This window comes from Sphaerodactylus townsendi, linkage group LG05, assembly GCF_021028975.2.
Source record: "Sphaerodactylus townsendi isolate TG3544 linkage group LG05, MPM_Stown_v2.3, whole genome shotgun sequence".
NCBI classification, from domain to species: domain Eukaryota; kingdom Metazoa; phylum Chordata; class Lepidosauria; order Squamata; family Sphaerodactylidae; genus Sphaerodactylus; species Sphaerodactylus townsendi.
Genome location: NC_059429.1, coordinates 65,812,835 through 65,834,137, shown reverse-complemented (window position 1 = coordinate 65,834,137; position 21,303 = coordinate 65,812,835). Strand labels below are relative to the sequence as shown.

Genomic DNA, 21,303 nt, shown 5'->3' with positions numbered 1-21,303 from the left:
CTTTGATATTCATCCAAATAAAGGAAGATGGTGAAGGACCATGATTTCAGACATGATACACATACCTAACTTTGTTCCCATCCCTCCCGAGAAACCTTTTTGCCACTACAGATTTTGTACATAATATGCCCTGGAGATCAGTTTTTATGAGTACACACTACAATTTTTATTGTGAACCAGAAGTATGTTAAGAATCCAGGAAATAGCTTGTCTTGTGCCTGCCTCATGTGTAATGTAGATGGGCATTTGCCCTCTTGTTATTATGTGCATTTATGAACATGATTTGTGTGTGTGCTCCTGAACAAATATTGATATGTGAGAGGTGACCTTTTGAACGTGCTGATAACGGTACAGATGAATTTGGAAACATGGGAGCATTCTGTCAGCCCCTTTCTGCATTCAGGAAGAAGTTTCCTTTAAAAAATACCACGCAACAACAACAAACCTTCCATCAGAAAGACCTGAACCATGATGGCAGTAAAATTTTGTTTTGAGATTTTTCTATACCACAGCAGAATTTTTCTAATGTTATAGCTTTTGAAAATAAACAGTTTCCTTATATAAAGGTGATAGTGGGTGGGAAAGAACCTGAGGTGTCTCTACAGCAGAACTAACCCAACAATGGCAATTACCATAAGAACACCAGCAAGGATGCAGATGCTGATGAAGACGATGTCACTAGTGTCCTGACTCCTGCTCTTGTAGACTTCAGCCACCTCTGTATCCTGCTGTTGGGACTCCACCAGGTTCTCAGCATACTGGCTTAGCCTGTAGGGATCAGACCTGGAGATAAGATTCACAGATGCCTCTTTCCTTTTAGGCTCACACTGCACCTCATACTGGTGAATGTCTTCTTGGTTTTCATCCGAAAAGTCAATATATAGGATGCTGATGATCATGGACGTGTTATTTCTTTTCTAAATGACAAGAGATTGAAAAGGCAAATTATTTCCTTATTTTCACCTGTATACCTCTGTAACCTTTGAATGATTGTTTTTTTTTTCTTAACCAATAGATGGTAACCCAAAGAAGCAAGGATGACGGTTCAACTCTGGAAGGTATGAATTTTATTTTTAATTCTAAAACATCTTTTTAGATTAACTAATTATATGACAAAATAAGATACAGCAGAATCCAGATGTGCTTAGCTTGTATGCTGCCAAGCTGAACACCATCCAAAAGCAGGACAATTCTCCATGTCTTTGCTGTCCCTCACACATAAACAGTAAGAAAGGAAACAGTCCTTAGCAGGCTACCATACAATGTCTGATCAACTGCACTCAGCTTGGGAGGTCACAAAGTTGCACAACACAGAGCTACGATGCCTGGCCTTGTGATCATGGGACTTCACATCTTGCATCATAGCGGCAACTCATACACAGTGATGTGTGCACCCTGAGGGAGTCATCAATCGGTAGGTGGGGGAAACAACCACAGAGGGCCAGATCCTTGTGAATCTGCTTTCCCCTATGGAGGGTGCCCATTTGTCACCACAAGGGTGACTCATATTCTCAAATCTCTCCCTCAGTTCTCTCCCTCATCTAGCGTCACTCTTCCTTGTCATCTAGTGTTACTTTGCTAGACCTGGTCAATTTCATGTCAATTTTGGGGTCTATCACTCCGGCAATAGACCTTAGATGTTAAAAAAAAACTTCTGAAAATTCTGAAATGATGGCCTGAAGAGTTGGAGAAACTGCTGTTGTGTGGGTGAGGAAAATCAGGAAGGAGCAAGAAAAAACAAAACAAGTTTAATGCACAGTGATCTCCTTCACTTTCCCTGAAGAAAAAGTTGCACATAAACCGCAGGGATTCTCTGTTCTGAGAGCACAGTTTGTTCCAAAGAGGAGAAAGTGTGTAGTGCAGGGGTCCCCAAACTACGGCCCGGGGGCCAAATGTGGCCCCCTGAAGGCATTTATCCGGCCCGCCAGGCATGGCGGCAATGGCTCCATTCATGTGCAGTGGGGGCTCGAGGGAGAGGAGGAACCAGCCCCAACGGCCGTTGATGTGGGGCGTGGGTCTGGCGGCGCAGGAGGGTTTCCCACTGGGTTGTTGTGCTTGCAGTCACTTGTCTGCCTTCAGGCCCCCCACAACCCGAGAATGGGGCTACCCACCTCTGCCCCTGCCAACAAGGCCAGCTGAAAGCAAACAGGGTGATCCCACCCCCCACCCTGTAGGACCAGGCTGAGTAGCGGCTAACGGGTCTCCGCAAGGGCTTTATCTGTGTTGGGAACCCTCTGCTGGAGGGGAAAACAGGAGCCCTGGAGATACCCATGACGCCGAGGTCTGGGCACTTGAATCGGCTCCCTTGGGCTCCTGGGCTCCTTTCTCCCCAACCAAAGCTCTTATGCAACAGGGGGGCAAATGCTCACAAGTCCTGCTCTTTTTTCATGTGACTGGAGTTGCTTGCTTTCTAAAACATTGGGCTGATCACAGGCAGGAGAGACATGGCCCCATTGGTGGATCCTACACTCTAGTGTAAGAGAGAAATCCAACCTCCTAAGGGGAGGCCTGGAGATATCCCAGAATTACGAGCCCGGACCTCTAGGTGACAGAGGATCAATTCCCTTGTGAGAAATGACTTCCACTTTGGACGGTGGGCTCCCCACCCCAAACCCTGCTCTTTCTCAGATTGTGTACACCCCCAAATCTCCATAGAATTTTCTGGACCCCAGAGTTGGAAACCTTACATGTGGCTTAACGCTTTGCTCCGCCTCCTTCCCCTCTCGGCTACTCCATGTGTTGCTCTCAGGCTTTCTGTTCCACCTCACTCCCACTGGCATCAGCCAGGCTGGCGAATTAACTCACTGGCTGCTAGGAGGGAAAAGAACCCAGGAAGATAATTCTGATCCTGGGTTAGATGGAGATGTCATATGGGAAAGTTCTGCTTTTTTTTTTTTTTACAGGGGAAGGAGTATTCCACAGCCTCCCCCAACAATGACTGGAGCCCACCCTGCTACTTGACATACTTTGGTCACTGTTCTAAAAATAGACCATGACAGATAGGCTGAAAGGTGAAATCAAGCATTTTACAATCATTTGTGCATAGGAATTTGTTCATAGTTTTTTTTAGTCCGGCCCTCCAACAGTCTGAGGGACAGTGAACTGGCCCCCTGTTTTAAAAGTTTGGGGACCCCTGGTGTAGTGTAACAGAGAATCCAAGAATGTGTGCATAACCGAGAATCCAACTCAAAGGAAATGTATACTCAATGTGAAGGAGACCACAAGTGGGTAAATGACCATGGACACCTAATGGGTTAAATGTATATCTTGAATTGCATCAGCTTCTGTGATATAGAGAGGTATTGTATCAACTAGACACTGGTATACAGAAGTCCACTTGCTACTGAACTTATTTTGTTCTTGAAAAAACACTGCAAGGCTATGGCTCCTTCTGCACAGGCCAATAAATGTGGGTTAACGATGGTATAAAACCCATTGGGGGGGAACTCTCCACAGATCCTGTCCCTAATGTGAGTCCGCCCTGTGTCCTTCCCCCCCCCCCCACTGGGTTTTCCAAGAATCACACTATTTGCAATTCTTTTTAAATAGTCTGGGTTGCAGCAGCTTCTGAGTGAATGGATGGCAGGAGGTATTTATTATGTGGCTGCGTGTTCCGTTTTTTTCTTCCCTGCCTGGCATCTGCATAGCCATACAGGTGCACAGGGTCATACCGTGCGTCAGCATGGCTGTGGAGGTCCAGCTGTGCATGCCTGCATAGCTACACATAGGTGGGAGGTAGGGTTTTGTGTTTTTTTTTTAAGTGCCTCCATGAGAAAGCACAACGGTAACCTGCATTGCTTCTGTGGGCTCCGTTTGCTGCCTGCACGGTGGCATGCGAACGCGCCAACTGGAAAGTGGGTTGCTTTATCCCTACTGCAACCAGCTGTACTTTTGCTGTGCGAAAGGGGCCTAACAGGTTGGTAACATTTATTTAGACCCAAGTAAGATTCTTTAAATTTGAGCCAAAACCTGTCGGATGCTATAGTGTTTTATTTTATCTCTGTCCCCTACAAGTACTTTTTTTCCTTTCTCATCTGTGCAATCTCAAGTACAAATAAACTGTAGCAGTTTTGTGTATGGTACAACCTGTATTCTGACTTTTAATGTAATGCTTTATTTGCTTGTATAATTTTAGCTAAATAACTATTTTTAAAAACTCAGTAATGTAATTGCATATTATATATATTACAAATTTTTCTGAAGAAGCTTCTTTGATGAAATGCATAGTGATTTTTAATCTGAGTAATAAAATATATATTTTACCTATGTTGCACCATTGGCCGTAGCCTTATTTTTTATCTCCTCTGACTGGTGCAGTCCTTTTATTTCTCCTTACAGTGCAATCTTTCTAAGATAAGTGACTTGAGGGCAATTAGAAGGTCTAGCTCTGCTCAGGATTGCTTTGTTACTCTCAGTTTCTCCATGCCCAATGTGAAGATAACACATGGCAAACATCTGGAAGAATTTTGCTTAGGAAAGATCTTGGCAATTCCCATATGAAACATTGCATTTTTATTATCACAATGTCTTAACTATTTTACCAGGCCCACATCCAAAATGGGTTTTCTTTATGTTTTTACTTTATAAATGCAGTTGAGTTGCAATGGGCTTTCTGCGGAAGCTGAGTATAGTTCACGTGGAATACAGTTCATGACATGTATATTGCTGGAAGTGATGGACTTTGCACTGTCTCTTAACCTCAGACTCCAGAGGGGGATTTGAATAGAAAGTCAGAGAGACAGAGAGGTCAAGGCACTGGGCAGCCTTTCTCTGCTGCTCTGACACTATCCCTTTGATGAATAGATTGATATTCCCTGGAAACTTCCTTCCACATTTTCTCACCTCCACTCACCCACATGCTTGCTTCTTCTCCATCTTGCAACCATGAGTGCAGGATGCAGGTCCTGTCTCTCCCTCCATCCTAGTTAGTTAGACTAGATTAGGAAACTATATTTACTCTATCCTATCCAGAAATGGAGTTCCCATTATAAATTAAATATATTAGTTTGTACAGATAAAAAGGCTCAGAGTGCTTTTGTTCCTGGCATACACAAAGATTAGATGGGCTTTGCTGTGCATAATAGCTTTTGAGTACCAGATTTGATATGACAAATCCAACATGTATTATAAATTTCCACCCAGGCAGTATTGCAGAGTTTTCCACATGAGGTTAATGTGGAACCACTTGTGGTTTTCTGCACAGACCATATTTCCTGGGATAAGAAGGTAAAACATCCCGGTTCGGCCATGACTTCCCCATGGCTTCCAGATCTAACTCAGGCCTGCCCCATGAGATTTCCCTTATCCCGCGGCTTTCAAAAAACAATAAATTGTCGGTTCTTTAAAAAAACCTGTGCCACTCCTGCTCCTGCTTCCATGCAAACACCGCAGGAGCAGACTGGTTTTAATTTTTCCTGCCTCGCCCCATGCAACCAATCAGAACGTCGGAAAAATGGGATAGTTCGTGCATGCATGGCAATGTTGGCGAGGAAAATGAAACTAAACTGGGCTCGTGCACAATCACCTGGAGTTCTTTATCCCAGTCTGAACGCGCTGCCGGGCGGAGGGGGAAACCGAGATACAAACATCCCAGTATGTATGTTCCCGGTTTTTCTCTGGGATATTATGTCCATCCGGAAAATGCCAAATGGAAAGAACCTGCATTGCCAATGATAATCTTTAACTTTACCATTTTAAAAAAACTCGGGTCATTCTTCTTTGGAGTTCAGGGCAGCAAACAAAGTTCCCTCCTTCCTGTTGAGACTCACAACAACCATGTGAGATGGGTCAGGCATAGAAAGCAGCTAACCCTAAGTAAACCAGTAAACTTCATGGCTGAATGGGGATTAGTACCAGAAGGCAGAGAAAGCAGTAAAGGGCAGCCATGATTTGTCTTTACTTTTGTGTGGCTCTGGTAAATGTTAAGAAGCCCACAATATTTTAAAGACTGGAATGAATGTGAAAAGAGCAACTAAAGTTAGCAGATACTTCTTTCCACTATATCAGCTGCCCTGCCCATTAAAATATCCAGGATGCTAAGAAAACAACATTTTTGTCTCATGTGTATTATCCTTTAATAATGGTTTTTATGTTTCATCGGTAAACTAATAAGTGATGGAAATGATTACAACTGGGTGCTGGTCTTGCGGTTTCTTATGCTATTCAAGTATCAAACAGGCCATTCCCACATGGGTCATCTGTCCTTTGATATCTACTGGAAAGCCTTGCATACACTATTGGGTTGTCCTGCATCTCTAAGCTTCTCCAGCTTTTCTCTGATATTTCTGAAGCATACTTTGCTCCAAGGTTTTGGGAAAGATTACAGCAAAACTGGGATGGCTGCTATGTGGGCAGAATTGCCTACCAAAGGTAGGGAAATTCCTGGAGATCTGGGAGTAGAGCCTGGGTTTCTTGGGGAGGCAAGGACTTCAGCAGGGTGTAATGCCATGGACTCTCCAAAGCAGCCATTTTCTCCAGGGGAACTGATTGCTGTAGTTTGGGGATCAGTTGAAATTCCTGGAGATCTTCAGATCCCACGTGGAGGCTACAACCCTACGTGTGGGTGGGAAAGTTTGGTCACCCTAGGCACAGGTACAAAATTGGGGGAATGTCAAGGGGTGACAGCAAGAGAGATAAGCAGACAGGTCCCACTCTGCAAAGTCTGCAGAGATTGAATCCATGGGAGTATGAATAAATACACTTATAGTATTCGTACACTGGTGACTTACCTGCGGTTCTGTACCACAAGTTTCAAACCTTGCATGTATCCTGAAGTTCAATCCAACAACTTGAGCAGAGCAGGATGGAGTCCCTAAATATATCTTATTTCGCTCCAGCTGGGCCACTGATTGTGTGGGGATCTGGATCTGAAATTCTGTCCGTGTGCAGCTGACATTCATGGGGACTACTGCAAGAATTAAGCAGACAAGAGTCACTGGAAAAGACAATAGTGCTAGGAAAAGTTGAAGGCATCAGGAAAAGAAGAAGGCACAACATGAGATGGCTTGACTCAATCAAGGAAGCCATGGTCCTCACTTTCCAAGCTCTGAGCAAGACTGTTAACAATAGGACATTTTAGAGACCATTGATTCATATATGTTGGAAACAACTTGACAGCATTTAACACTCACACACTGGAAGAAGAGAAACAAAACATAGGAAGAACTCCCTCTGAAATCACAAGAGGATAATGACAAAACAGCAGCAGCTCCAGAGCCAGACAATGAATCAAGCTACCTTAGCCAGGTCAGTAGGCCTGATACAGCACTATCAAAAGAAAAATTAATGCCTTACATTAAAGAATCCTACTTGGTCATACAACTATTTGACCCAAATCGATAGTTAACAAGACCAAAGTCAGCTGCATCTGCACAGTCTGCAAGTATCCCCATAGATTCCCCATGTATTCCTAGGGCACTTCGGCAACCTAGGTGAAATATTAAGATGTTTGATCTTTGTGTGCCATTCCTCCATACTAGCATTTGCACTTTCTGAGGCCTACTGGGTCTCTTGTACCCATTTCATTTTAGACTGAAGCTTTCTATTGGATTTCCCAAATCTTAAGATCCACTTCCTTGCCTGCATCACATTTAGCCTTCGCCTAGGCTTGCCAGCCTCCAATTAGGGTCTGGAAATCTGCAGGGATTACTTTCCCTAGAGCAGGGGTAGGGAACCTGCGGCTCTCCAGTTGTTCAGGAACTACAATTCCCATCAGCCCCTACCAGCATGGTAGCCAATTGGCCATGCAATTGGCCAGCATGGTAGCCAATTGGCCAATTGGCCATGCACGAGCCAATTGGCCATGCTGACAGAGGCTGATGGGAATTGTAGTTCCTGAACATCTGGAGAGTCGCAGGTTCCCTACCCCTGCCCTAGAGAATATGGTTGCGTTGGAGGATCAGATTTTTTGCCATGATACCCTCAACAACCAATGCTGTAAGCCTAGCCTATGTTTTCCTGATGGGTTTAAGGCTACAGTTTCAATCCCCAGGATTCTATAGCCACTTTCTATAACTGGACTTCCATAAAAGACAAGCCTATTGAAAGAACTGTTACATTTCACATAGATTATATTTATTTCTTCAAGCCTCCTTACAGCTGGCATAGTAATAAATATTCAGAATACGTTCATGAAGCAGATTATGAAGAATTTGTGGCAATACTAGAGGGAAATCAAGTAAGGAATAAAAGGAGAATGAAGAAATAGATCTTGCAAGTACTGGTAGTTTGCTGAGTATATAAAGAAGTCACGCAAGAGTCTCAGATGGACACAGAGAAAAGTGGAAAGGAAAAGGCAGAAAGCAGTTGGGTACTGAGGAGAACTAGTTTCTATACTGTAGTGGTAAAGCTTCTGATCTGTTGAAATATCAATTGCTTGTTGTTTTTAGACAGAAAGGCCTCCACTGGGAGGAGGTTGGCAGCTGCTGGGGACTTATTCAAGGAAAGCATAGGTAAACCAGTTGTGTAAACAGTCCCTTGCTGATGGTTAATGCCCATACATTCTCAGCAGCAACCATTGTGATATTTTGTAGGATGTGACCATAAAAACATTATAGATGGGCTAACTTTTGTTAGGACACAGAGGTTTATTTATTTGCTATATTTCTTGTCATTTCCCCAATGGGGACCAAAGCAACTTACATCATTCTCCTCTCCTCCATTTTTTTAGTTTTACAACAACTCTGTTCATTAGGTTAAGATGAGAGTGTGTGACTGGCCCAAGGTCATCCAACAAGCTTCCATGAGAGAGTGGGGATTCAAACCAGGGTTTCCCAGATTGTAGTCAGACACTCTAGCCACCACACTACAGTGGCTAACAAATAAATGAGCTGCTTTACAAACTGATAGAATCTGCACCACTATCCATACCGCCACTCAAATGCAATTTTTAGCATTTCTGAACTTGTCAAAAATGGCTGCAAGTCATGAATATGCCTGAATTTGGGTGGGAGCTCCCTATTAATCCAAAATGCAGAATTTTCAGGTTTCTGGTAGGAAGTTCCAACAAAGACAAAAGGGCAACTAGAATTTAAAGTGCTCAGTGTATCAAATTCGCCATGTAGAACTCACACATCACAAGATTTTCAAATCTCAAATAATTTATTTAGCCCATAGGTGCAAGTAAAATTTATGTCAGGTATTTTGATTAAGTCACTTTCCTACATTTTTCTTTAAACCCAAAATGAAAATGCTTCATATGAAGCCATTTCATTGTTCTGATGTACTTGTTCTGAAGTTTTAGCTTCCCTAAAAAGCTAGCAAAGAAACCAGGGAAAAACCCTTAGTTCTTTGTTGGTGGTGCTCTTCTGGTCTACCATTTATCTTGTCTTGCCAGCCTATGCATAAAGAATAGGGTTGAGTATACTTTAGAAAAGAAAACAGAATAGCAAATACGAAATACAGTATTAAGAAAATACTCTATGCCTAATAAAGATTTATCTATCAAAAAATATTAAGAAAATATGTGATTTAAATATATAATCAACCTCTTGCAAAGCCTATCTTTTTAAAAATGCCACCTATAATTAGTAAATATTACAGTAAATAAATGACAATATACATTCTGTTAATCCCAATGGGTCACATTCAGAACTGAAACTTTAAGAGATCAAGATAATCTTTTTAGACAAACTTCAGGGTATGTATTTTTTGTGCTGTTAAAAATTAAATATGCAGTGTGTATATGAAGATGTGCCCATATTTTGCCCGAAACAAAGCATAATCTCTTGAGTGCTTGCTGATCTGTTGGGAAACTACATGCGAAATAGCAGTGTACAGATGCTACCAGCTATTGCTTTATGTAATTATCCAATGGTAACAACATTAACAAATTTAGTACTCCCCCATGTACTTAGACTTTGTGTTGTGTATGTAGCACAGGGTAATTAGTGTTTTCCATATTAATCATCTGTAATCTTGTTCTACTTCCCCATTTAAAATCTATGCAGCGCAGCAGTAAAGCTGGTTGAAAGACTGCAATGCCTACCTCCAATGTATGCCACTGAGAAACCTCGGTTGGCTGTATTCCGGTCCGTGTGAAGGATCAATAGCAGTTTGTTTCTACTGGATATAATAGGAGACAGCATTTCTCTCCCACACCACTTCCCCAGCAAAGATGCCTTCTCAGTGCCTCCGTCAAACACAGCCAGATGGTCATAATCACAGCCATCTGTCAGGCTGTTCCGTCCTTCCAGATCCAAGTCTAAGAAGAAGACTTTGATTCGATATCCCGGGGGCAGGTGAATGGTCCAATGACACTTGATATTGTTGGGATAAGAGTTGGGATATTCAGGACTAGAGAAATTTCCTTTGACAGCTGTGTACACCTCTTGGCATGAACCTGGTTACAGAAGAAAAGGAATGTAATACAAAGCAAGCAGCCAAAGCATGAATTCTGATTTCTTTGTTTTAGTACCACTTAGGAGCTTCTTAATACCTCCCCTTGCCCAGCAATCCCTGGAAAGTGATATTTCACCATCTGGATTCTGGCTTGGCCATGAGGCTGCGTTTCTAGCAATCAAGTGGCTGAAACCAGAAAGTGACCCTGTCTTGAGAAGCTGATACTAAGGCTGCTTCCACACAGAGATTTTTCCCTGAATAGAGAGCCACATCCCCCCCCCTCCCCACACACACTTTCTGAGAAGCTTCCACATGGTACTGTGCTCAGTTCAAGTAGAACTTGTGGGACACCCAGGGGTTCTGTTTTTAAAGTAGATCTAAGGAAAAGATCTCATTTTAACAGGGCAATGCAGGGTGGTCATTGGCAGGGCCCCTATGTGGAAACTTTGTCTACAGTCTACAAGTCTACAGTCTAGGGCAAGAAGAGCTTAGCTCAACTCTCAAAATAAGTGGTTCAGCCAGGAAGAGTGGGTTGCTGTTGTTGTTTTTTGCAGGAAGGGGGATACCAATGAAGGCAGCGGGGGTGCGTCTGTGGATGTCATCCCCTATTGCAGTGGTTCTCAACCTTCCTAATGCCGCGACCCTTTAATACAGTTCCTCATGTTGTGATCACCCCCAACTCTAACATTTATCCATTTTACAGATGGAGAACACTGAGGCAGAGAGTCTTAGGCAACCCCTGTGAAAGGGTCGTTTGACCCCCAAAGGGGTCCTGACCCCCAGGTTGAGAACCACTGCCCTATTGCTTGAATCAGCACATAGCTGATTCCACAATGGAAGTGGCTCCCCCCCCCAATGTGGAAGCATCCTGAATGTCAGCTGCATATACCAATAGCTGTTAGAGTACAAAGCTACTCAGCTGTTTGATATTGGGTGCATATCAGTCTTATCTGCACCGTGCCTTGGGTTGATTGGACATTCAATGCTGAACCACAGTCTGCAGCTACACTGATATCTGGTATAGGTATCGTTTATCTTTTGCCTTACAATGCCTGATTTGAGAATTACCGGTACCTCACTATTCCTGATTTGATCTTCCACCTATTTCCTGCCATATAAGAACCACAGTTCCAGACAGCATAGCCATACACAAAAACTGTACTGTGATTCAGCAGCCAGTTATTACTTTGCTATGTCAGAAATAAACAGCTGGATCAATGCTTGGCAACATATTTTTCAAAGATAGACCTGCCCAGACCATGTAACTATATCTCCATCTAATGATTGAGACTTCAGGGTGATTGACACTTTGAGTTGATTCCACACCAGTCATTTAGTTTGGAATTGCCCTGGTTTGTTCACTCATTCTTTATGAACAATGCAGATGACATCATGGTTGGTCTGTTGCATCTCATTCTTTTCTGGGATGTGTCTGTATTTTTTCAGGCCTGATTTGTGATGATGTCTAACATGTAAACTGCATTTACAGCTCTAGGCTGTCCCATATGGACAAAGAACTGAAGTTTCCTAGGGCTCCTGTTTCTTTAAAATTTCTTCTATTTCTTTTTTGCTTAATTAATTACATCATATTCTTTCCTGAACTGAGGCCATTTGCCCAGGTGTTCATGAATCAACTGTAAACTTTCAGCTCTTGTTCTCTTGAAGGAGGGGGAACTTAATTTACTTCTTGCACTTTGTAGTCAACCAAAGACACTGAACATGATTTTGAACATTATTTTGTAATGTCTGGAGAGAACAGGGATAGTGTTCGTTTGAAAACAAAGGTTCAAAAGGGGAAAAAATGATCTGTACTGAAGGAGACTGACTTCCAAACAGGAATGTGCTAAGAACTTGGCTGAATATAGATTTTTGTGGGAAATGGTGCTAAATTAAGAACTCCCATTTCATCGCTTCTCAGCCTTTTGGCTAAGAAAGCATTCTCTATATGAGTCAATCTGTTCTTATCAGTTTAATATCTGATACGTCCTCTATTCTTGTAAATTGACACTCAAAAGATGAATTTGAAGAGAAATGGAGTCCTTATTTTTTATACCAATCTGAACTGACCATGTAAAAACAAAACAACTCAAAGACTGAAATTTAATAATGTTTAAGATATAACAAATGGACTACTAAAAATGCCCAGGGTTAGATTCTAAGACCTTATAAGGTCTCTCTAAAAAATAGAAAATTATATTGGGATCCATTATGTAATATGTGCTTAATATAATGATGGGTAGATTTCTTCTTCAATGTAATCTTGTCTGTTTTCTATTACTTCTATTACTTCTTTTGCTTTTTTCCTGTTTTGCTTAATATAGGTTGAAAAACAATTTAATTTTTTTTAAAAAAGAACTCCCATTTCAACTCCACCTGTGACTGAAAGTAGAAACAAAATCCTTCAGCAGTGCAAATAGGTTGTAGTGCAGAATTACATTTGGAAAAACACTTATGGTACAGTCATTCTTTGATTTTACCTTCTCAGAACGCAGGTTAAAAAGAATCCTAGAACCTAGAAAACTAGCCCATTTGGGGGGTGACTATGCCTCATGCTGTGGTAGAGGTCAACTATGGGACTCCCACCAGCATTCTGAAGAGATACTTCTCCAGAGGACTGTAACATTTCCCTGAATATCCAGATTCTCTTTGGTCTTCTCAAGGTTATTTTGGATATGGTGAAATCTTTTATTCCTTGTGTATGATGAACATTTCTTCTGAAAAAGTATCCTTGTAGTCAGTGAGATCTCCAATTTGTCACATCTTGAAGCACGATCAAAAACTGGGATGGTGCAGGATGTGGTAAATCTCAAACCTCACCATGTGGGCTTACATTAAGAAGGAATATTCAACATGCAAAAAAGGGGTGGGGGAAGTAACTCTTATATTTAAAAAATTAATTTTAGAACCAAGACATGCCTGAAGCCAGTACTGAGTGATTCTCAGTGATTATGAGCATATCAGGGGAAGATATGTGGCTTAATAGTACAGACCATGCTTTGTATGCAGAAGGCCCCAGGTTCAATCTCCAACATTACCAGCTAAAAGGATCTAGATCAGGGATTGGCAACCTTTACCACCCAAAGAGTCACTTGGACCCATTTTGCATGGCCTCGAAGATCTACCGAGCCTCCAGTTCAGCCTTTCCTTCCAGCACTGCTCTGGAGGCCTGGAGGGACACGCCCACGCTAACCTCCAACCTCCAGGCCATGCGGAGCCACAGTATAAGGCTGAAAGAGCCGCATGCGGCTCCAGAGCCGCAGGTTGCAGACCCCTGATCCAGATAGTAGATGTTGGATAAGGCTTTATCTGCCTGAGACTTGGTCTGGTGTCCTGTGGGACTGACAGTGGCTGTCTATTTCATTTTCCTAGGATGATCTTATGTGGTAGTGAAGATACCACAGAATCTGACATACTTCTGATTACTTAATTTTCACATAAAGTAAAAGTAGAATTTCTTTCCATACCTGAAAAGAAATAGGCCTTGAAGCCTCTACCTGCAATATTAAAGTCTGATTTGAACACAACTAGCAGTTCATGTGAGGAAGAGACCATGTCTGGAGGCTTCATATTCCCACAGAAGTGATTGAGAAGTGAATCCCCCATGGTAGGCCCATCAAAGATTGCCACATAATCAAAACTGCACCGTTCACTGTTTTCCATTTGGAAGTCAATAAAAACCAGTTTGATGACAGAACTGGAAGTTGCCTGGATGGCCCAAAGGCATTCAGCATTGTTGGGGTAATTCTCAGGATAATCGGGGCTTGTTATTGATCCAGACAGGCCAGTGAGCACACCCCCACAGACATCTGGAAGCAAGAAAATATGCCATGTTAATAAGTCAAGCACTCTAGCAAAATGTCAGAAAAAATTATGCTGCTCTCCATCCCTCCAAATTAAACGAGACAACTAAAACAAAGCAAGGAACACTGTAGAAGTATTCTACAGTGATTCTCCATTGCAATACGTAGCATCCTTTCACAATAAACTGCATCATTGTGGTTTCCAAACAGAATGTGTGTGTAAAGTGACAACAAGTCAGAGGTGACTTATGGAAACCCAGTAGGTTTACCATTGCCTTCCTATGCACAGCGGGCCCTGGCATTCCTTGGTAGTCTCCCATCCAAGTACTAGCCAAGACCAACCCTGTTTAGCTTCTGAGATTTGATGAGAGCAGGCTAGCCTGAGCCACCTAGGTCAGGGTTTTGATAGTGCATAAAGACAGATTTTATGTTCATAATTTCATAGTTTTTATTGTTTTCCTTATATGTATATTGTTTCTATTACAGTGTTTGTGGTATGCTGTTTTATTGCATGTTTTTGTTTAACCCATCTTGATTTTCAGCAATATAATGCATTGTTATTTCCTCTAAAGAACACAAGTAGTTGTGCGTATTCTGACAGCACATAGCAGAGCTCCCCAACCTTTTTGAGCCTGTGGGAACCTTTCGAATTCTGATGCAGGCTGCAACCACAGAATGGCTGCCATAAGAGGCTGAGCCAATCACAAAGTGTCAAGGTGTAAATATAATCATAATTCCAAGAGTAAAACTTCTAAATTTTAGGCAGAGAGTCAGTTTAACAGGATGCCTTTTAAAATTTACATATTGTTTAACAATATTTTCTTGCGTACACAGAATTTACCTTCAGCCTTTCAGTGAAAATCTTTGTGCTGTTGTGGCAACTGCTGCTGAAGCTTTAAAAAAAAAAAAACTTCCACAGCCAATCAGATCTTTAATTGCACACTAGAAGCCCAGCTGGGCAAAAACCCCACTTGGCCCTCCCCACATTCTAAAAACACTTGACAGGTGCCATAAAGGTGTAGGCAGGGCACCTTTGGGCATCACATTGGAGGTCCTGGCATACAAAACACCATGCTATCTGATATGAACTGTACAAGCCATTAATTGTATATATTAGGAAATGAGCTCTACAACAATTGGCTAATGTCGCCATACTCCCGTGCCCCAAACAAGGGCAGGAAAGCAAATCAGTGCACTCAGCCCCAGTTTTTCCATAGTAACATATTAATACTTTGAAGATCTCTAAGACTACAAAGTAGCAAGAAAGATGAGCCCGAGATTACTTTAGTATTAATTTACTATAGGGTATATTTTATCAGTGTTGAAAAGGGGACAGTTAGAAGACTGCCCTTAACTCTGTGCATTCCCCCCTCACCTTCTTAGAGAAAAAGTGGGATTTCAGCATGGTAGTCAATTGATAGATACATGGATCCCACCAAGATTCTTCAAAAGGAAATAGAGGGATGTAATGTAGGCACCAGAGGCGTATCTGGGGAAAATGTAGCCCGGTGCAAAATCTGAGTTTTTCACTCCACACTCCCATATGGGCAGCCACCCTTCCCCACCATGACCAAACAACTTTTTTTGCATCAGGTCTTGAAGTCAGTGTATGGACCCGGGGGGGTGGGGGGGAAGGAGGAGGGGTGGGTGCGGGTGCTTTTCCACTCCCCACATGACTAAATGGCCGCAACCCAGGGACATTTGACTCCATACATTGCAGGTGAACCAGGAGAGAGGAGCAGTTGTTGTGTGCGTGTTTAAGTGCTGGGTGAAAAATGAAAAGAAACAGTATTGTATGAATGTGTAGGGCAATCAAGTTTCCTTGTGGTGAAGGCCTGGATGACCAAGTACCTTTCACGGCAGGAGCTCTTATTCATGAAATCTGAGAAACATCGGTATATTACTCAAGTTTTCTAAAGTAAAATACTATTAACAGAAACAAGAGATATATGTGCTTCTTAGCGTGGACACTGTTGTCAAATGCCTTTCTCTAAACTTTCCTCATTGAAATGAAGAGGGTTTACTAGATGAAATGGTTTGCAGATCACAGCCTGCGTTTCCATTGTTAGATTAGTTTCTGCTTCCAATTAGGCCAACACATTCATAAAAAAGCAATAAAACTGAAAAGAGAGAGCAGGTCAGCTTGCAATCCCCTTCCTGCTGCTGCTAGCCCCAGAGAAAAGGAAGAACCCACCAACATTGCTCCAGAATCCCTGGATAAATATTCAGGAAACATTCCTGACAGGGGAAAAGAAAACACATTTTAAGTTCTAATTCAAGTGTATTATTTTTCTTGACATCACCTAAAAAGAACACAAGAAACCCTAAGCACCCAATGACACTATTTGCATAGAACTGTTCTGGAGCTGAGTCATGGCGAATCTGAAAAAAAGTGACTGCTCTATTTCAAAGGACTTTCAAATGCTCTGGAAATCTGGATTTCAAGAGTGGTTGCTAAGCAAGATTCAAACTACATTTCAACAAGAGGTTTTTTTAGTTGGATCAGAGTTGGATCAGCAGGGACCAAATAGCAGCAGAGGTTTTGCACCCATTAAGAAAAAAAAGTTACGTTGGCATTTGTCAATAGTTGTCAGGTACAACATTCCATATGGTTTCTACATTATTTAATGTTGGCACTTGCTAAAAGTTTGCCATATTTCCTCTTACCCTCTCACCGTGTCCAGAGATACATTCAACATAACCTCCTCTTGAAATCCCTCCTAAACACCCACCTTTTCTGTAGCACCCTAATCATCAGCCCCAATTGCAAGCAACTGTGAGAAAATATAATGAAGTTAATCATAAGAACAATAATAAAATAATTATCTAGCTGGTATATTTTAACCCATTCTTTCTCTAAAGAGCTTGGAGCAATTACATTCTCTGAAGAAGCAGTGAAAACCAGGTTCAAACATGCTCATTCTGTCATGAAGATCCAGGGCCAGTTATTGCTTCAGTTGAACACACCTCATAGGTTTATTATAAAAGGTGAAGTGTTAAAAACTGCGCCCCCTGCAGACCAAAAACCAAAAAACACTAAAAAAATACCAAAAAAGCCACAACCCCCCACCCCCTTACATATGTTCTTGGCAGTTTGTACCAGGGTGGGCAAATGCAGAGATTCCATATTGCCTGCTAATTACAAAGGCACATTTTTCATACCAGTTTTGCCTGATGAAAAAAGTTTTGAGGCCTGAGCACACAATAAAAATATTCAATTGAGAGATGCATATGGGTTTTACCCAAAGTTGGGATCCAACCAGTTCTCTCCACTTCTCTAGAAGTGGTTACTAATTTTTTCTGAGTGCCAAGAAGGGGTTACTAAAGCAACCTCCCTTCCCAATAGGGACTGGAGGTGCGTGTGTGCGGCGGCACCACTGTTTGAATCCCACCACCATCAGAACCTGTTTTAAAATTTTTGGATCCTACCACTGGTTTTACCCCCCTTTCTTTTCTTTCTGATGGGTCAATTTTTTCATAGAACTGGTGTCTTGAATTCTATTGTTTCTGTAGTGCCTTGGATTGCTATAACCTTTTCCTGTAATTAACTGCTTCAAATACTTTTGTGAAGAAGCAGCCTACAAATGTTTTAAATCAAATCAGCATAACCTCTCCTCACCTCAGGCATTCAGAGTCCTGTTTCACACCCAGAGCCTCTGACAAAAACACTGTTCTCCTTCTTTGTTTCATCTTGCTTCGTTCCTTCACTGCTCTGTCTGAGAAAGGGAGCTTGGACTTTTGAAAGCTCATACTCCCCCAAATCTTGGAGATCTCTAAAGTGCTAATGGACTGAAATCTAGCTGTTTCATTGTTCTATGTGACTGGAAACATTTATCCCTGCTGCACTTTCCAATAATTGTTTGCTTGCAACTTCCCATTTGATTTCTCTCTGCTACTCTGTTTTGCCTGCACTTGTGCTCTCCTTCTCTGGTTTGCCTCTCCTTTCCCTGTCTGCCCTGTCCACCTGTAGAGTCTCCAGCCTTTTGGTGAATTGCTTGCTTCCATTCAATAAACCTCTCGGTATAAGATGCTGCTGTCTTCACTGTCACCTCGCCCTCTAAAGCCCTTCTTATCTCTCTCCTCAGGGCCCCAGACCTTCAGGTACCATTGGATATACCACTGTATGACACAGCAACATTTGGGGGAAACTCAGGTTGATGACAACTTCCAACCTTTTTGGTAAACTGCAGAAAATCCTTGGCTGGCCACATGCTTATCTGAGTGAAAGATTATGGTCATGACATTCCAAAATGATGTAAATGGTGGAGGAACATTTGTGCCACAGAATTTGCCTAGGAGGTTTCCTTGGTCTTCTGAGACCCCATTGTAGATCTTGAGGTAGTCATATTCACAGCTGTCATGGTATTCCAGATCAAAATGATGGAAGGTGAGGAGAACAGAGGATCCTTCTGTTACCACTATGAGCCACAAACAGTCTGTGTCATATGGGTAGAATCCAGGAAAATTTGGGCTTGAGATATTGCCGTGTGGTGTGGACAGGATGCCACCACATTTAATACCTGTAGAAATTGCAAATAGTGGAAAAGTAACTCAGATTCTTGGTTAGTCCAAAAGGCAATGTGATGGAGGAAAATACTATCAAGCTATAGTTGACTTATAACCCCATAGGTGGTTTGCTATTGTCTACTACTGCACAGCAACTCTAAACTTCCTTGGTGTCTCCCAGCCAAATACTAACCAGGGTGAATCTTGCTTAGCTTCTGAGATCTGACAAGGTTGGGCTAACCTGAGCTATCCACATCAGGGCAGAAGGCAGGACAGCCTATTAGTTTTATGAACAACTGCTCTTTACACAATGGATAACCAATTTGGAATTCACAACCACAGGGTATAGTGATGAACACAAGATACATTTAAAAGAAACTAGTCAATTTCTTGGAGGAAATATCTGTCAGCAGCTATGGCTATGATGACTAATTAAACTATTTTCCCCATTGAGAGGTTGGCACCATTTCGGTTTCCCCAGCAGCTGGAGCCATTTTGGAAAACGGAACAAGGGGAAGGTTAAAGTCCCTGGTCCCTTTATGCTGTAGTCCCAATCCAGATCAGGGCCATGAACCTTACGAAACAAGGTGTCTTGCTGCTGGTGTGTGATTATCTGAGTCAAAGTCAAGACAAGGGAACTCTGACCCAACATATTAAAATCATAATGTGCAGCTTGGTTCTCAGTTTTGCAGCATGCTCAGCTGGCCTGCTAGTTATCCACAGCATGTTTAAATGTCTACAACAATAAACTGAAAACTTTACTACATGGTAAAAATTACATATTTATTTATGTGTTTATTTAAATAGCAGCCTGAATAGCCCAGCTTAGACCAAGCTCATCAGAGCTGGAAAGCTAAGCAATAGGATGTTGTAAGTTTTCTGGGTTCCAGTAGTATTTTCTCCTGACATTTCACCTGCATCTGTGGCTGGCATCTTCAGAGGATCATCAGGAGAAAATACTACTGGAACATGGCCATACAACCTGGAAAACCCACAGCATCCTAGTGATTCCGGCTGTGAAAGCCTTTGACAAACTAAGCAATGTCAGCCTTGGTTAGTTCTTGGATGGAAGACCACCAAGGAAGATGGAGAGGAAGGCAATGGCAAATCATCTCTACTCATCCCTTGCCTGGAGCACCTTCAAGACAGGGCCTCCATGAGTCAGTTGCGAATCTATAGCACATTATTCATTAATTTCCCTATTATTCAAGGGAGCTTACAATTTCAAATTCAAAATATTAAATAACCCCCCCCTTCCCTTCCTCATAAAATGCTACAGTAATATAATATACTGGTACAAACATAGTTCTAAAAGTTTTTGTTGCTTTCCCATATCCATACACCTACTGAAATCACCAGATCTTTGCCTCCTTCAAATTGTATCTTAGCAATCACTGAGTTGGACTTAAGGTGCCCTTCTGTGACAGTGCTTCCTTCCACTTGTGTAAGGAGAAAGCTGCCATTTTCCTACTCAAGTTACATCCCCCTGCACTGCAGACTATGCTGTTCCTGATAGACTGACAGCAATAAGGAACAGAGGGTTACGGCGAGGGGGATTGGCTGCAGAAGACAGCAGGAAGCAGGAAGGATCATTCCATGCGTGGAGCTCTACTTTTAGTTCTTTGCATGCAACATGCCATTCGCAAGACTGCTCTAGAGTATGTAGCTTGAGCCCTGAAATCTACCAAGGAATTCTTATAGATATGAGAGCTCAGCCATCCATGCAGAGCTTCTCTGTTCCTTCAATTGTAGGACACTTGTCAGGGCGCACATTTCCTCATCACACACTAGTATATATCCCCTTCATTGAATTAATTAAGCAAGATTACATGAATAAAGCATCCATGTGCAAAACTGATTGCATATGAATGCCTTGATTGGAGCATATATATTTACAATATATTTGTAAGCTCTGAGTTTAAAGATGTGCAAAGTGTATATACTGTGCAGTCTACTGAAATCTGTGAAAAAAGCTCACTACAATCATCTAAAAATGGGCATAGACAACAAAGCAAAGATCTTCATTTTAAAAAGTGAGCCCCATATTGTGAGCTGACCCAGAATACAGCCCCCCAAAACCTTACCTTACCTTTCTTGGCGTTTATCCCATTCATTGTACACAAGAAAGTTATAATGACAAGATATTTGAGAAGCATCCGCTGCATCCTTTGACACAGCTATGAACAGGCAAATGGACCTAGTGCCAGAAAATAGCAAAAAGTATTCTCAATGCAGTCTATTGGAGAGGGGGGAAAAATAGCTGGAGGCCTGTCGAATTAATAATGGAATGAATAATTCATTGCTTGTTTGAATTAGTAACCTGATCTGTTCTTTGCTTCCTTCACTCGGTTTTAACGATCTGGATCAAATGTCCCTAGGATTTACACTGTACCAGGTACCTTGTCAATACACTATATTTGGAAGCAATATTTATGGTGGGGATGTGGTGCAAAACTGCACTAAGTCTGTGCTGACAATATGCCCTGAAGGGCTCATGAAAATAATTTAGTTCACCACTCAAGATAGGCAACCAAATCAGGAATTTCAGATTTTTCATGGAAATGTATCTGGGGGATAAGGCTGAATTAAAACGTGCAAGCAGCATGAATCCAGTTGTTGACAAAAGAAAGAAGAACATGGAATCGATTTGTAGAGGTGC

General features: G+C 42.0%; 1 protein-coding gene across 1 annotated transcript; it reads right to left on the bottom strand.

Annotated features, from left to right (window-relative positions):
* Positions 1 to 326: 326 nt before the first annotated feature.
* Positions 327 to 20,809, bottom strand: CDCP2 (CUB domain containing protein 2). Its single transcript, XM_048498184.1, has 6 exons — positions 20,734 to 20,809; positions 18,311 to 18,658; positions 13,803 to 14,144; positions 9,986 to 10,339; positions 6,729 to 6,907; positions 327 to 917 (listed from the first exon to the last, which is right to left on the bottom strand). Exons 1-6 carry the CDS (start codon positions 20,807 to 20,809, stop codon positions 600 to 602), a joined length of 1,617 nt encoding a protein of 538 aa, XP_048354141.1. The 3' UTR covers positions 327 to 599.
* Positions 20,810 to 21,303: the final 494 nt, after the last annotated feature.

What these genes read in the sequence shown, in the direction of transcription:
- CDCP2 (XM_048498184.1), bottom strand. Translation starts at nt 20,809, where the DNA reads ATGCAGCGGATGCTTCTCAAATATCTTGTCATTATAACTTTCTTGTGT. An exon ending in TTCTGCAGTTTACCAAAAAG is followed by an intron (nt 14,145 to 18,310) that starts GTTGGAAGTTGT and finishes TCTTGCTTCCAG; the next exon opens with ATGTCTGTGGGGGTGTGCTC. An exon ending in CTTGTGGTACAGAACCGCAG is followed by an intron (nt 918 to 6,728) that starts GTAAGTCACCAG and finishes CTTGTCATTTAG; the next exon opens with AAAAGAAATAACACGTCCAT.